Source organism: Lynx rufus, unplaced genomic scaffold (assembly GCF_022079265.1).
Source record: "Lynx rufus isolate CCGP_SWC_20201006 ecotype Redwood Valley unplaced genomic scaffold, mLynRuf1.p SCAF_24, whole genome shotgun sequence".
Classification (NCBI taxonomy): domain Eukaryota; kingdom Metazoa; phylum Chordata; class Mammalia; order Carnivora; family Felidae; genus Lynx; species Lynx rufus.
This window is the reverse complement of record NW_025814839.1, coordinates 16,374,016-16,388,956: the sequence shown is the minus strand read 5'-3', so window position 1 is coordinate 16,388,956 and position 14,941 is coordinate 16,374,016. Positions and strand designations below refer to the sequence as shown.

The window sequence follows — 14,941 nt, the reverse complement described above, 5'->3', positions numbered from 1 at the left end:
CACGGACCGTGAGATCGTGACCTGAGCTGGAGTCGGATGCTTAACCGACTGAGCCACCCAGGCGCCCCTAGAAACTTCTTTAAGAAGTTAACTTCGTCGGAAGGACATGCTCTCGCCGCTCAACCGAGGAGGCCGAGCCCTCAGGCCTCGCACCTGGAGAAGACCCGCCGGCAGTGGGCAAATATACGTGATTTTTAAAAACTAATATTAAAAGTTTGTAATAGAAAATAGCCCTATTCCCCAGTTATAATTTCCATTCTGCTAGCTCTTTCTCTGGCTCTTCTAGAAGTTGGAAGTAAATATCCTTATGGGTGATATTTCCTGATTTTTTGGTTTTACACATAAAGTATTGACTGCTTCTTGTGGAAGATAAGTGCTTAGCTCAGTTTTCCTTCCATCTTATCGCCATTGTGGTTATGTGTTAATTTAATGTTAAATTAATGGTCGGGGCTCCGGGGTGGCTCAGTTGGTTAAGCATCTGACTCTTAGTTTTGGACTCAGGTCTGATCTCATGGTTGGTGAGTTTGAGCCCCGCATCAGGCTCTGCACTGATGGTGAGGAGCCTGCTTGGGATTCTCTTTATCTCCCTCTCTCTCTCTGCCCCTCCCCCGCTCAGGTGTGCACGCACACGCTCTCTTTCTCTCTCTCTCTCAATAAATAAATAAACTTAGCAAAAAAATTTTTTTAAATTAATGATCAATGTTCTATAACATTTCATAGCTAAATCAAGTAGAGTACTGCAACTCTTTCTTGTCCATCCCATTATTTTTTCTGAGAATTAATAATTATCTTCTTTTCTCATTTGCCTGGTATTCCATACACAGATCATTAATTTTTTTTTTCTGAGTGATTCAGCATTTCTTTTATGCCTATCAGTAATTTTCTGCAAAATTACTCTAAAAATGGTCAATTTCCTCTCTTTCTTGGAGATCCTCCTCTTCTCTAATCTGAACTGGTTGCTCTGCGCCTGCTGTACTCAGTTCTAATCTGGAGACTTCTTTTCACATCTATCCTGGGATTTTCTTCTTTTTGATATTGTATTGAATTCATTCTTGCCTGTATTCCTGTTTTTTCCCCCCTTAATTTGCTTCCTTGGTTTTTGGGATACCTTTTCCTGTAATAACTGCTACTTCTACTTCCTCCTTCTCTTTTTCTTCCTTAAACAGCTTTATTGTGATGTAAGTCGCATATGATACAATTCACTAATTGAAAGTGTTCAGTATTTTTTAAATCTATTGTTATGCCACCATCTCACCATACTCAATTTTAGAACATTTTCACCATCCAAAAAAGAAACCCTTATTTGTTAGTAGTAATTCCCTTTTCCCTTCAATCCTCCCAGCCCTAGACAGCCAGGAATTTACTTTATGACTCATCGATTTATCTGTTCTGGACATTTCATATAAGTGGAATTGTATGATGTTATAGGTCTTTGTAATTGGCTTCTTTCACTTAGCATGTTTTAGCATGCAACCATATTTTAACATGTAACAGTACTGTGTTTCTTTTTATGGTTGCATAATATTTCATGGTATGGTTATACCATATTTTGTTTGCCCATCCATGAGTTGATGGACATTTGGGTTTTCACTTTTTTGGCTATTATTAATGTCGCCGTGAACATTCATGTACAAGTTTTTGTATAGACGTTTGTTTTGAGTTCTTTTGGCTATGTACATAGGAATGGAACTGCTGGATCAAATGGTAACTCTGTTTATCTTTTAGAGGAACTGCCAGTTTTCCAAAGTGGCTTGCACCTTTTTATATTATCACCATCAGTGTATGAGGGTTTCACTTTCTCTACATCCTCACCAACACTTATTATCTTTTTGTCTTTTTATTTTGAAGTTTAATCTCTACACCCAACATGGGACTTGAATTCAAGACCCTGAGATCACATTGCTCCCTCCAACTAAGCCAGCCAGGTGCCCTAATCTTTGTCTTTTTGATTACAGCCATCCTAATGGTTATCTTATTTGATTTGCATTTTCCTGATGGCTAATAATGTTGAACATCTGTAATGTGCTTATTGGCCATTTATGTATTTTCTTTGGAGAAATGTCTATTCATATCCCTTGTCCATTTTTAAATTGGGTTTTTTTATGGAGTTGTAGGAATTTTTAAAAATATAAACTAGATGTGTCTCTTAGCAGATTTGCAAATATTTTCTCCCATTCAGTGAGTGGTGTTTCCACTTCCTTGATGGTGTCCTTTGGAACACAACTGTTTTTAATTTTGACAATGTCTAGTTTTCCTGTAACTTCTCAAGAACCGGGTAGCCTAAGCTTTTTCTCCCTGCACGTGGGAAAAAGTGTTTGATCTACTCTGACATTTAGCCTCTGTGCGGGACCTCTCATCTGAGGATTTATTTCAATTTTGAGAGACTTTCTTCTCATTTCTTTGATCATTTCTTCCTCTTTCACTCTCATCTCTCTCTGGAATACCTGCTAGTTGCATATCTGATCCCCTGGATTGAGCCTCTGATTTTCTAACTTTTTTTTCCTTTTGTCATTCCCCCCTCCCTTTCTCTTTCTGGGACATTTCTTCAATGTTATCAGCCACCTCCTAATGTTTTAGCTCTCCTGTTTCTTGCTCTTCTTTTGTTTTCTTTTAAATAACCCTTATTTTATTCAATGGATTATATTATTCTATAGTATGTACTCTTTATGTTTTTGAGGATATTAACTATAAGAGTTGTCTTTTTGTTGTTGTTGGTTTTTTCTTGTGTTCCCCATATTGTCTTTGTTTCATCCAGAATTTTAAGAAACATTTTGTTATGAAATGTTTCAAGCACTTATAATATGTACCCATCACAGAGAACCCCCCCCATATACCTTTATCCACGTTTACTACTTTCCCTCCCATTTTAAAAAGTCTTTTCCTTCATGATGGTTGCAAGATGGGGTTTTTCCAACCCTACCTCTTCCACATTTCTCAGTGAGCATTCTGTGTATGGATGAGCGCTCCCTTCTCCCACATGTATCTGTCTCTTCATTTGTTTATTTTCAGCCCTGACTCATGAATAGCCATTTTATTCTATGGGTTTTATTACTGTCCTTAACAATTTTAGTGCTCAAATTTATCCTATCTTATCTGTAATTTTTTTGGTATATTCTGTAAAAGATGAGGTGCTGTTTTAAAAAACAACCAACACTGCTATCACAGTAAAAACCTTAATGGTAATTCCTTAATAACTTATTAAAATATTTTTTAGTGTAGAAAAAGTTTAGGGGTGCCTGGTTGGCTCAGTCAGTTAAGCTTCTAACTTTGGTTCAGGCTATGATCTTATGGTTAGTGAGTTCGGACCCTGCATCAGGCTCTCAGCTGTCAGCACAGAGCCTGCTTCAAATCCTCTGTTCCCCTCTGTCTCTGCCCCTCCCCTGCTCACATGTTCTCTCTCTCTCAAAAAAAAAAAAAAAAAAAGTTTAAATGTCCCTGATTGTTCCATGTTTTTTTAAGTTTATTTTTCTTTTTTCTTTTTTAAAGTAGGCTTCTTGCCCAGTGTGGAGCCCAAAGTGGGGCTTGAACTCATAACCCTGAGTTCAAGACCTGAGCCGAATTAAGAGTTGGATGCTTAACCAGTGGACCCACTCAGGTGCCCCCAAAGTTTATTTATTTATTTTTAGTAATCTCTACACCCAGCGTCGGGCTCGGACTCACAACCCCAGGATCAAGGGTCACACACTCTTCCAACTGAGCCAGCCAGGCATCCCTGTTTCATGTTTTTTGTCTGACAGTTGGTTTGTAGTTAGATTGTTAAAATCAAGGTCAAAAATCAAGATCCAAAGTCAAAGTCCATATGTTGCATTTGGTTGCTATGCATCTTAAGTGTCTTTTTTTAATTTTTAAAGTAATCTCTACACCCACTGTGGGGCTTGAACTCACAATCCAAGATTGAGTCACATGTTCCCCTGACTGAGCCAGCGAGGCACCCCTTTAGTGTCTTTTAATGTATAAGTTTCCCTCTCTTTCCTTTGCTGTTCACTTATTGAAGGAACTGGTTGTTAGTCTTGTGGTTTCCTACATCATTGATTTTGCAGATTGCAGAATCATTTTTATTTGTTCCCTCCATTTTTTATAAGTTGGTACTTCATTGTAGATGAGGCTTGTTGATATTTAGATTCAAGTTCTTGGCAGGAATACGTCATAGGTTGTGGCACTTACTCAGATTCCTGTTTTTGGAATTGGAGGTCACATCTTATTGGAGGTCACATCTACATGTCTTGTGATTCTTGATTGTCCATTCGTACTTAAGTGTCAGCAACTGAGAAATGATTTGGAAGCTCCTAGTGTCTGAGCAGGACTTGTAGGTTTGTGAGCTTTTCTCTAAGGGCAAGCCTACGTTTTCACTGAGGGAGGTGGGCACAAGTATGAGAATCTTCAGGGCTGTTCGTTCTTAGCATCTTCTGCAAAAATTCTTCCCATCTCCCATCTCTCCTGACTCCTTCCCATCTTCCCATCTCCTCCCTGATTGGGAGGTACCAGTCTAGCTGCCAGAATTCTGGAAGCAGAGTGTGGAGAAGGTGTTGGATACCCTGTCTGGCAGGGGTTGGGAGGAGACCAGGGCCCCCAAATGCTCACCATATAGACTTTCATTCAGTCCCCTCATTTGTGGCCTATAGCTATGATTGTGGGAGCCATTCCTTATTCCTTCTAGTTCTCAGCTCTTCTGGGATTCTATGGGCCTGCTGTCTTTTGTATCCCACACTGTAGATATTCACTTCTCAAAATGTTAGGCCAGTTAATTTTCCTCCTTTTTCTTGCAAAGATTTGTGGAAATCTTTTCTATGATCTCTTCTCCTATCTCTTGGACCTTAGGGTTTATACCCTTTTATCCTTTACTATCATCTTAGGATGTCAATATATAGGTTTAACTGGGAGTCCACACTTACTAATCTTGTTTTTCTTGGATTATCTTTTGTATTTGGTTGTTATGTGTATTCCAACTCAGGAGCGAGTTCATATTCATACATACCCTTACTGAGATCTGTCTGGGTCTTTCCAGTATTTATATATCTCATCTGTCAAGTTCCAGACATTGCTTTAGATATTGGAGATTATAGTGGTAAGAAGGTCAGATATGTTTCTGTTTTCCTGTTTTCATGGGATTTATATTCTAGTAGGGAAAGCAGATAGTCACAAGTAGTTGGAATGTTGGCACAGAGTATATAACAAAAGGGAATCTTTGACTGCAGATAACATTCCATGGAACCATTATAACAAGACATATACCCAAGGCAATGACCCATTTATTATAACAGTATTTAGCCAAAAATCCCTATTTGATTATCCTTTAATTTACAGAAATAGTTGCTAATGGTGACCTTTGTTACTTGGAATGTGATACTAGAAAGAGTAGGAGGACAAACGTTTGATGTCAGTAAGGACTATTTTTTGTACAGATTAACTCTCTTCTCTAGCTAATTCCTTTTCTGATTGTCATTGAAATATATGACCTTGATTATAAGGGTGATTTTATTCTTTTAGAATGAATGTCTTTTTACGAATGCCTCACAATTACTCGACATAGGACAAGTCCGCCCTATTAGCTTTCCTCCACCATGTACTTAAATCTTACTCCTTTGTCTTACCACTTGAATTAGTTTCCAAAGGCTGCTGTGACAAAATGGTATACACTGGGTGGCTTAAAAACAACAGAAATGTATTGTCTCATAGTTCTGGAAGCCAGAAATCTGAAATCAAGATGTCAACAGGGCCATCCTCTTTCTGAAGGCTCTGGAAGAGGGTCTGTTCCATGTGCTTTTCTTAGCCCTTGGTGTTCCTTGCCAGCAGCCCTTGGTGTTCCTTGGCTTATGGACACATCATTCCAGTCTCTGCTTTCATCATCATATGCTGTTCTCCCTGTGTGTCTGTATTCACATGGCATTCTCCTTTTGTGTATATCTGTCCCTGTTTCTCATCTTTGTTTATAAGGATGCCAATCATATTGGATTAAGGGCCCACCTTATTCCAGTGTGATCTCATCTGAATTACATCTGCAAAGATTCTATTTCCAAATCAGGTCACATTCATAGGTACTAGGGGTTGGGACTCTAGCATATCTTTGGGGAGGACGCAATCCAACCCACAACATGGCTATTCTTTGCATCAAGAAATAAATATGGGGTGCCTGGGTGGCTCAGTCGGTTGAGCGGCTGACTTAGACTCAGGTCATGATCTCATGGTTTGTGAGTTCAAGCCCCATGTCGGGCTCTGTGCTGACAGCTCAGAGCCTGGAGCCTGCTTCACATTCTGCCTCCGTCTTTTTCCCTCTGCCCCTCCTCTGCTCTCTGTCTCTCTCTCCTATAAATAAACATTAAAGAAAAAAAGAAATAAATAAAAACATGTTATTTAGTTTGTAATGAATATAACTAGTAGAAATTATCACCCACTGAAAATGGGGACTGTATATAGTAATTTACTATTGACCAAAAACTGCCTGGAGATTCTTTTTTTTAAAAATTTATTTAAATTTATTTTTTATTTTAACTTGTTTTATTTTTTATTATTTTTTTAAATTTACATCCAAATTAGTTAGCATATAGTGCAACAATGATTTCAGGAGTAGATTCCTTAGTGCCCCTCACCCATTTAGCCCATCCGCCATCCCACAACCCCCCCCATAACCCTCAGTTTGTTTTCCATATTTATGAGTCTCTTATGTTTTGTCCCCCTCCCTGTTTTTATATTATTTTTGTTTTCCTTCCCTTACGTTCATCTGTTGTGTCTCTTAAAGTCCTCATATGAATGAAGTCATATGATTTTTGTCTTTCTCTGACTGACTAATTTCACTTAGCATAATACCTTCCAGTTCCATCCACCTAGTTGCAAATGGCAAGATTTCATTCTTTTTGATTGCTAAGTGATACTCCAGCATTTTCTTTATCCATTCATCCATCGATGGACATTTGGGCTCTTTCCATACTTTGGCTATTTTTGATAGTGCTGCTATAAACATGGGGGTGCATGTGTCCCTTCAAAACAGCACCCCTGTATCCCTTGGATAAATACTTAGTAGTGCAATTGCTGGGTCATAAGGTAGTTCTATTTTTAGTTTTTTGAGGAACCTCCATACTGTTTTCCACAGTGGCTGCACCAGCTTGCATTCCCAGCCTGGAGATTCTTAAAAAAATTTTTTAATGTTTATTTATTTTTGAGAGAGAGAAACAGAGTGTGAATAGGGGAGGGGCAGAGAGAGAGGGAGACACAGAATCTGAAGTAGGCTCCAGGCTCTAAGCTGTCATTACAGAGCCTGACATAGGGCTCAAACTCACGAACCACGAGATCATGACCTGAGCCGAAGTTGGACACTTAACAAACTGAGCCACCTAGACGCCCTTCCGGCTTGGAGATTCTTATACGTAACAACCAAAAGAATTAGTCTAGGCAAAAAATAAGAAATCTTGTCTTCTGCTGGTGTTCTTATGAAGGGAAGTTGGAGGTCTTGTAACCACCTGGACAGGAAGAATGAGCCACTTATAGCCTTTTTTTTTTTTAATGTTTATTTATTTAGAGAGAGCAAGCATGAGTTGGGGAGGGGCAGAGAGGGAGGGTGAGAGAATCCCAAGCAGGCTCTGCACTGACAGCATGGAGCTCGACCCTGGGCTTGATCTCAGGAGCCATGAGATTATGACCTGAGCCAAAATCAAGAGTTGGATGCTTAACTGGCTGAGCCATCCAGGGGTGCTGCCAGTTATAGCCTTTTGGTGTCATTTTCTCTCCTCCCAGTTTCCTTTCTTATAACTTTTCAAAAATGCAAGTAAAAAAAATTCAGACTTGCTATGTTCATCTGTTGTTGAGTTAAGGGAGGGCAGGAGATTAGAAGCTGGCATGTACCTGTTCAGAAATGTGGCTGCTAATAGGCTTCAGGTAATTTACTCTCCTTTTCCTTCTTTTTCTTAAAAGGGGAAGATAAAAGACTTTTTTGATTCATGAAGAATCTGCTCACTAAGAAGCATATATCAAGCCGCTGGTCAAATTTCCATACAAAAGGAATTAAGCAGAGAATGCAGAGGAAGGTGGACTCTAGGTGAGTAATAGGACTTGACAAAAAAAAAAAAAAAGATAACTGAAATTATGGCCCGTATAAAAACCTGTAAACATTTTGTCTATAAAAATAATAAATAATAAATAAGTAGTTTTTTTTCCCTAAATCATGAATGGTGAGAAAGGAACTTCAGGTAAGGATTTTTTTGTTGTTTTAGGTTTCTCATCTAGAATGTAGAGTATAATGCACATTTCATACTTTATGTTACAGTTCAAAACCATTTTGAGTGTGTGAAAATATCTGTCATTAAAATTTTTATTTTGAGCAAGAATGACGATTTTCCCGTGGAAGTTATCCACCCCCCCCTCCACACACACAAGTGCTTTATTGAATTCAATTGTAGACTGACATGTATATAAAATGCTGTGGAAGGAGTGAGAGCCTCAGGCTATTGGCAGCTGCTGATAGCTTCTGTAATGTTTTATGATCTCTGAAATTGCTTCGAAAATTGTCAGTGAGCCAGTGGCGAAAGTAATAATGTATTGTAATGGTCAGAAGGAGGCCCAAGCCCAGGACCCAGATGTTCAGGCACTTGGTGGTGGAGGTGTAGACCTGGGCCCCAGCATCACCCGCCATCTTTCGGTACTTAGACTTCATGAAGTAGGTGAATGCCATGAAGGCCAGGCAGCACAAGTTCATGAAGATTGTGTTGAACAGGGACCAGACAATGTGGACGGGCACCTATGTCTTGATGTGAATCACAGTAGTTGCCACAGGACCTGAGCTCTGGGGCACCCTGAGTACAGCCACCTTATGCTTCATCTTGAACATCTCATGTGTTGTGGGGACACTGGTGTGAGTGCCAGGGAAGAAGGGCTGGGAATTGCTGTTTGTGGTGCAAGACGGAGCAGCTGTGGTCCGGATGCTGGATGGTGCTCTGGGCCCTCCCTTTCCCCAGGAGTTTTGATTTCTCTTAACATTCCTTTTTTGGTGTTTGGGGAATCCTGAGGTTAGAAGTTCTAACATCAAGGCTCACTGGCTGTTGTATCTTTCTCCTACTTCTTACCATGGTTGCTTATAGCCTATACTAAGGTTCTTTTGATTCCAAATAGCAGAATCAGCTCTGGCTAACCTTGATGAAAGGAAGGAATTTACGAGAAAGACTGCGGTTTACTAACCAAGCTGAGCCGCCCAGGGTCTCCTCCTTTATAATTCTTTTAATTTATGAGAAGTCAGTGGTAATGCCCTCTCTTTTATTCCTACTTTTAGTGATCTATATCTTCTCTCTCTCTCTTTTTTTCCCTAGCTTGTCAATTTTGTTGAAGGGTTGTTACGGTTATACTCTTTTTTCCTTAAGCTAATTTGAACTGGGTTTTTACTGCTTGTAGCCTATGATGCTAACTAACCTGTAGAAATTTTTTATAGAATCTATTAGGCCTTGGGGGCAAGGTAGAAGCCAGGGTATAATGGGAGGAACCTATTCAGCAGTGGTTTGGACCCTTCCTCTGAGTGGTCCTTATTGGTACTTCAGCCTCCAAAGCCTGTTCAGTCTGTATCTCAGCTCAAAATTCAGTCCTGGGAGAATGAATCTGGTTGGTCCAGTGTGACTCAGGTTTCTTCTTCTGTCCTAATCCACTGGGACTTGGAGGAGGGTCACAAGAGTTCCAGCATAGCTGCTGAGGTCTGCCCTTCCTGATCCCACAGAAAAGGGATCCAGCACCCTGACTGTGTTTACTGTATAATTTGTAGAGTACTCTGCAGGCCTGCCTTATTTCATCCTCTGAAGCAAGTTAACCATGGCTTAAAATGAAGTTCTGTGACCTCTAACTCTTGTTTAGTTTCGCTAATTACTGTACTGCTTTAGATGTGGGACCTTGAGAAGGGAATATGTTTGCTTAAAAAAAAAATTAAACTGTTAGATATAACACAGGTGCAGAAAGGTGCATAAAATGTACTGTTAATTATATAATTTTGAAATAAACATGTAATCATCATCCTCCACCCCGGGTAAAGAAATAGCATATTGTCAATACCTCAGAAGTCACTTTTACGTATCCTTTCCTTTTTTTTTTTTTTTTAAAAAAAATAAGTAGTGATTTTTTTTTTTTACATATCCTTTCCTAATCACACCCACTCCTTCTTTCCTAGAGTAATCCACTGTCCTACCTTAATAGTAATCATTTTCTCAAATTTGTTTACATTTTTACCAGTTAAGTTGCATTACCAAACAATATAGTTTAGTTTGGCCTCTGCCTTTATATAAATGAAATTGTATGTATTCTTTTGTGTCTCGAATTTTTTCTCTCAAGATTTTTTTTTAATGTTGATTTATTTATTTTGAGAGAGAGAGAGTAAGGGGAGCAGGGGAGGGGCAGAGAGAGAATCCCAAGCAGCCTCTGCCCTGACAGTGCAGAGCCCAGTGTTGGGCTTGAACTCACAAACCACGAAACCATGACCTGAGCTGAAATTGAGTCACACCCTTAATCGACTGAGCCACTCACCCAGGTACCTCTCTCAAGGTTTCAAGATTCCTTCATGTTATTGTCTATAGTTGTAGCTTGCTCATTTTTCTTGTTCTAGAATACCACATTATAAGAATATTCCACAATTTATCCATTCTGTTGATGGGCATTTGGGCTGTTTCCAGTTTTTGAACGTGATGAACACTCTCATATGCATAGTTTAGCACACAGTGGTTCTCAAGTTTGAGCCTGCATCAGAATGCCATGGTGGGCTTGGTAAACAGGATTGCCGGATTCTACCATCACTTTCTGATTCAGTAGGTCTGGAGTCATGCTCAATTTGTATTTCAGGTAAGTTCTCGGTTGATGCTGTTGGTCCAGGGGTCACACTCTGATAACCATTATTTTAGGTATATAATTGGGAACAGGTTGCTGGTCAAAAGATAAGAGAATCTTCCATTTTGTGAAGTAATGGCTTTGTAAATTGGTTGTACTAGTTTGTGCTCTCACTGACCATGTTTGGATTTGTTACCCCACATCTCACCAACACTGTGCTTTGTGGTGGGGGTGTAGTCATAGCTCACTGTGCTTTATATTTATATTTCCTAATTCCTGTTGCTGTTTAGGACCTATTTTGAGGCATCTGTATCTTCTCCCTCTTTGTGGCTCACTTTTTTCACTCTGGTATCTTTTGATGAATTACAGTGTTTTAAACTTTAACTTAGTAAAAATGATCAGTCTTTTTTATATGTCTTTTCTGTCGTGTTTTAAGGGATCTTTTCATTTCCTGAGGTCATGAAGATACTCTGTATTGCCTTCACTGCTTTATTATTTTGCCATTCATACTTCTTTCTCTAGACCATTTGAAAGTGATTTTTGTGTGTCATGTGAGTTTCTTTTTTTTTTTTTTTTTCCATGTGGATATCCAGTTGTGCCAGCACAGTTTACTGGAAGGACTTCTCTGTATCCTCACCTTTATCATTCATCAAGGGTCCATTTAAGCTAAGGTCTGTTTCTGGGCTTCTACTTTGTGCCTGTGGTTGATTTGTCCCTGCTACAAAATCACTGTGTCCTGATTATATAGCTTGACAGTAAAGCCTGAGATTTAAATTTAAGTAAGGTCTCACCTAGTAATTTTTTTAATTTTTTTTTTCCTGAGAGAGAGCATGCCTGAGCAAAGGAGGGGCAGAGGAAGAGAGAGAATCCTAAGCTCTCCACACTGGGTGTGGACCCTGATGTGGGGGTCAGTCTCATTGATTGTGAGACCATGAGACCAGGACCAGAGCCTTTTTTTTTTTTAAGTTTATTTATTTATTTTTGAGAGAGAGCAAGCAGGGGAGGGGTAGAGAGAGAAGGAGAGAGAGAATCCAAAGCAGGCTCCACACTGTCAGCACAGAGCCTGACATGGGGCTCGGATTTACAAACCATGAGATCATGACCTGAGTTGGATGCTTAACCAACAGCTACCAGGCACCCTGAGCCTTTTTGTATTTTTCAGTTTTTTTAAATGTTTGTTCGTTTGTTTAAGTTTTAACTTTATTTATTTTTAATTTACATCCAAATTAGTTAGCATATAGTGCAACAATGATTTCAGGAGTAGATTCCTTGGTGTGCCTTACCCATTTAGCCCATCCGCCCTCCCACACCTCCTCCTGTAACTCTCTGTTTGTTCTCCATATTTATGAGTCTCTTATGTTTTGTCCCCCTCCCTGTTTTTATATTATTTTTGTTTCCCTTCCCTTATGTTCGTTTGTTGTGTCTCTTAAAGTTCTCATATGAGTGAAGTCATATGATATTTGTCTTTCTCTAATTTCCCTTAGTATAATACCCTCCAGTTCCATCCACATAGTTGCAGATGGCAAGATTTCATTCGTTTTGATTGCTGAGTAATACTCCATTGTATATATATATATACCACATCTTCTTTATCCATTCATCCATCAGTGGACATTTGGGCTCTTTCCATACTTTGGCTATTGTCTGTAGTGCTGCTATAAACGTGGGAGTGCATGTGTCCCTTCGAAACAGCACCCCTATATCCCTTGGATAAATACCTAGTAGTGCAATTGCTGGGTCATAAGGTAGTTCTATGTTTAGTTTTTTGAGGAACCTCCATACTGTTTTCCACAGTGACTGTACCAGCTTGCATTGCCACCAACAATGCAAAAGAGATCCTCTTTCTCCGCATCTTCACCAACATCTGTTGTTGCCTGAGTTGTTAATGTTAGCCATTCTGACAGGTGTAAGGTCGTATCTCATTGTGGTTTTGATTTGTATTTTCCTGATGATGAGTGAAGTTGAGCATTTTTTCATGTGTCAGTTGGCCATCTGGATGTCTTCTATGGAGAAATGTCTGTTCATGCCTTTTGCCCATTTCTTCACTGGATTATTTATTTTTTGGATGTTGAGTTTGATAAGTTCTTTATAGACTTTGGATATTAACCCTTTATCTGATATGTCATTTGCAAATATCTTCTCCCATTCTGACGGTTGCCTTTTATTTTTGCTGATGGTTTCCTTCACTAGGCAGAAGCTTTTTATTTTGATGAGGTCCCAGTAGTTCATTTTTGCTTTTGTCTCCCTTGCCTCTGGAGACATGTTGAGTAAGAAGTTGCTGCGGCGAAGATCAAAGAGGTTTTTGCCTACTTTCCCCTCAAGGATTTTGATGGCTTCCTGTCTTACATTTAGGTCTTTCATCCATTTTGAGTTTATTTTTGTGATGGTGTAAGAAAGTGGTCCAGGTTCATTCTTCTGCATGTCACTGTCCAGTTTTCCCAGCACCACTTGCTGAAGAGACTGTCTTTATTCCATTGGATATTTTTTCATGCTTTGTCAAAGATTAGTTGGCTACACGTTTGTGGGTCCATTTCTGGGTTCTCTATTCTGTTCCATTGATCTGAGTGTCTGTTCTTGTGCCAGTACCATAGTGTCTTGATGATTATAGCTTTGTAGTATAGTTTGAAGTCTGGGATTGTGGTTACCTCCTGCTTTGGTTTTCTTTTTCAAGATTGCTTTGACTATTTGGGGTCTTTTCTGGTTCCATACAAATTTTAGGATTGTTTGTTATAGCTCTGTGAAGAATGCTGGTGTTATTTTGATAGGGATTGCATTGAATATGTAGATTGCTTTGGGTAGTATTGACATTTTAACAATATTTGTTATTCCAATCCATGAGGATGGAATCTTTTTCCATTTTTTTGTGTCGTCTTCAATTTCTTTCATAAGCTTTCTATAGTTTTCAGCATATAGATTTTTCACCTCTTTGGTTAGATTTATTCCTAAGTATTTTATAGTTTTTGGTGCAATTGTAAATGGGATCGATTCCTTGATTTCTCTTTCTGTTGCTTCATCGTTGATATATAGGAATGCAACCGATTTCTGTGCATTGATTTTATATCCTGTCACTTTGCTGAATTCATGAATCAGTTCTGGCAGTCTTTTGGTGGAATTTTTAGGGTTTTCCGTACAGAGTATCATGTCATCTGCGAAGAGTGAAAGTTTGACCTCCTCCTAGCCAATTTGGATGCGTTTTATTTCTTTGTGTTGTCTGATTGCACAGGCTAAGACTTCCAATACTATGTTGAATAACAGTGGCGAGAGTGGACATCCCTGTCTTGTTCCTGACCTTAGGGGGAAAGCTCTCAGTTTTTCTCCATTGAGAATGATATTAGCGTTGGGTCGTTCATATATGGCTTTTATGATCTCGAGGTATGATCCTTTTATCCCTACTTTCTTGAGGGTTTTTATCAAGAAAGGATGCCGTATTTTGTCAAATGCTTTCTCTGCATCTGTTTAGAGGATCATTATGGTTCTTGTCCTTTCTTTTATTGATATGATGAATCACATTGTTTTGTGGATATTGAACCAACCCTGGGATTTGTATCCCAGGTATAAATCCCATTTGGTTGTGGTGAATAATTTTTTTAATGTGATGTTGGAGCCAGTTGGCTAATATCTTGTTGAGGGTTTTTGCCTCCATGTTCATCAGGGAAATTGGTCTATAGTTCTCCTTTTTGTGGGGTCTCTGTCTGGTTTTGGAATCAAGGTAATGCTGGCTTCGTAGAATGAGTTTGGAAGTTTTTTCCTTCCATTTCTATTTTTTGGGACAGCTTCAAGAGAATAGGTGTTAATTCTTCCTTAGATGTTTGGTAGAATTCCCCTGGAAAGTCATCTGGCCCTGGTCTCTTGTTTTTTGGGAGATTTTTGATTACTAATTCGATTTCCTTACTGATTATGGGTCTGTTCAAATTTTCTATTTCTCCCTGTTTTAGTTTTGGTGTTGTGTATGTTTCTAGGAAGTTGTCCATTTCTTCCAGATTGCCCATTTTATTGGCATATAATTTCTCATAATATTCTCTTATTATTGTTTTTATTTCTGCTGTGTTCGTTGTGATCTCTCCTCTTTCATTCTTGATTTTATTTATTTGGGTCCTTTCCTTTTTCTTTTTGATCAGACTGCCTAGTGGTTTATCAATTTTGTTAATTCTCTTAA

At 39.0% G+C, this 14,941-nt stretch overlaps 1 protein-coding gene across 1 annotated transcript in view; it reads left to right on the top strand.

The window, feature by feature from the left end:
• SFI1 (SFI1 centrin binding protein) overlaps positions 1-14,941 on the top strand; it is a 102,519-nt gene that overhangs the window by 1,264 nt on the left and 86,314 nt on the right. The window contains exon 3 of the mRNA XM_047088024.1: positions 7,906-8,029. Within this exon, the coding sequence (XP_046943980.1) occupies positions 7,932-8,029 (98 nt within the window). The 5' untranslated portion in view covers positions 7,906-7,931. The remainder of the gene's footprint in view (positions 1-7,905; positions 8,030-14,941) is intronic.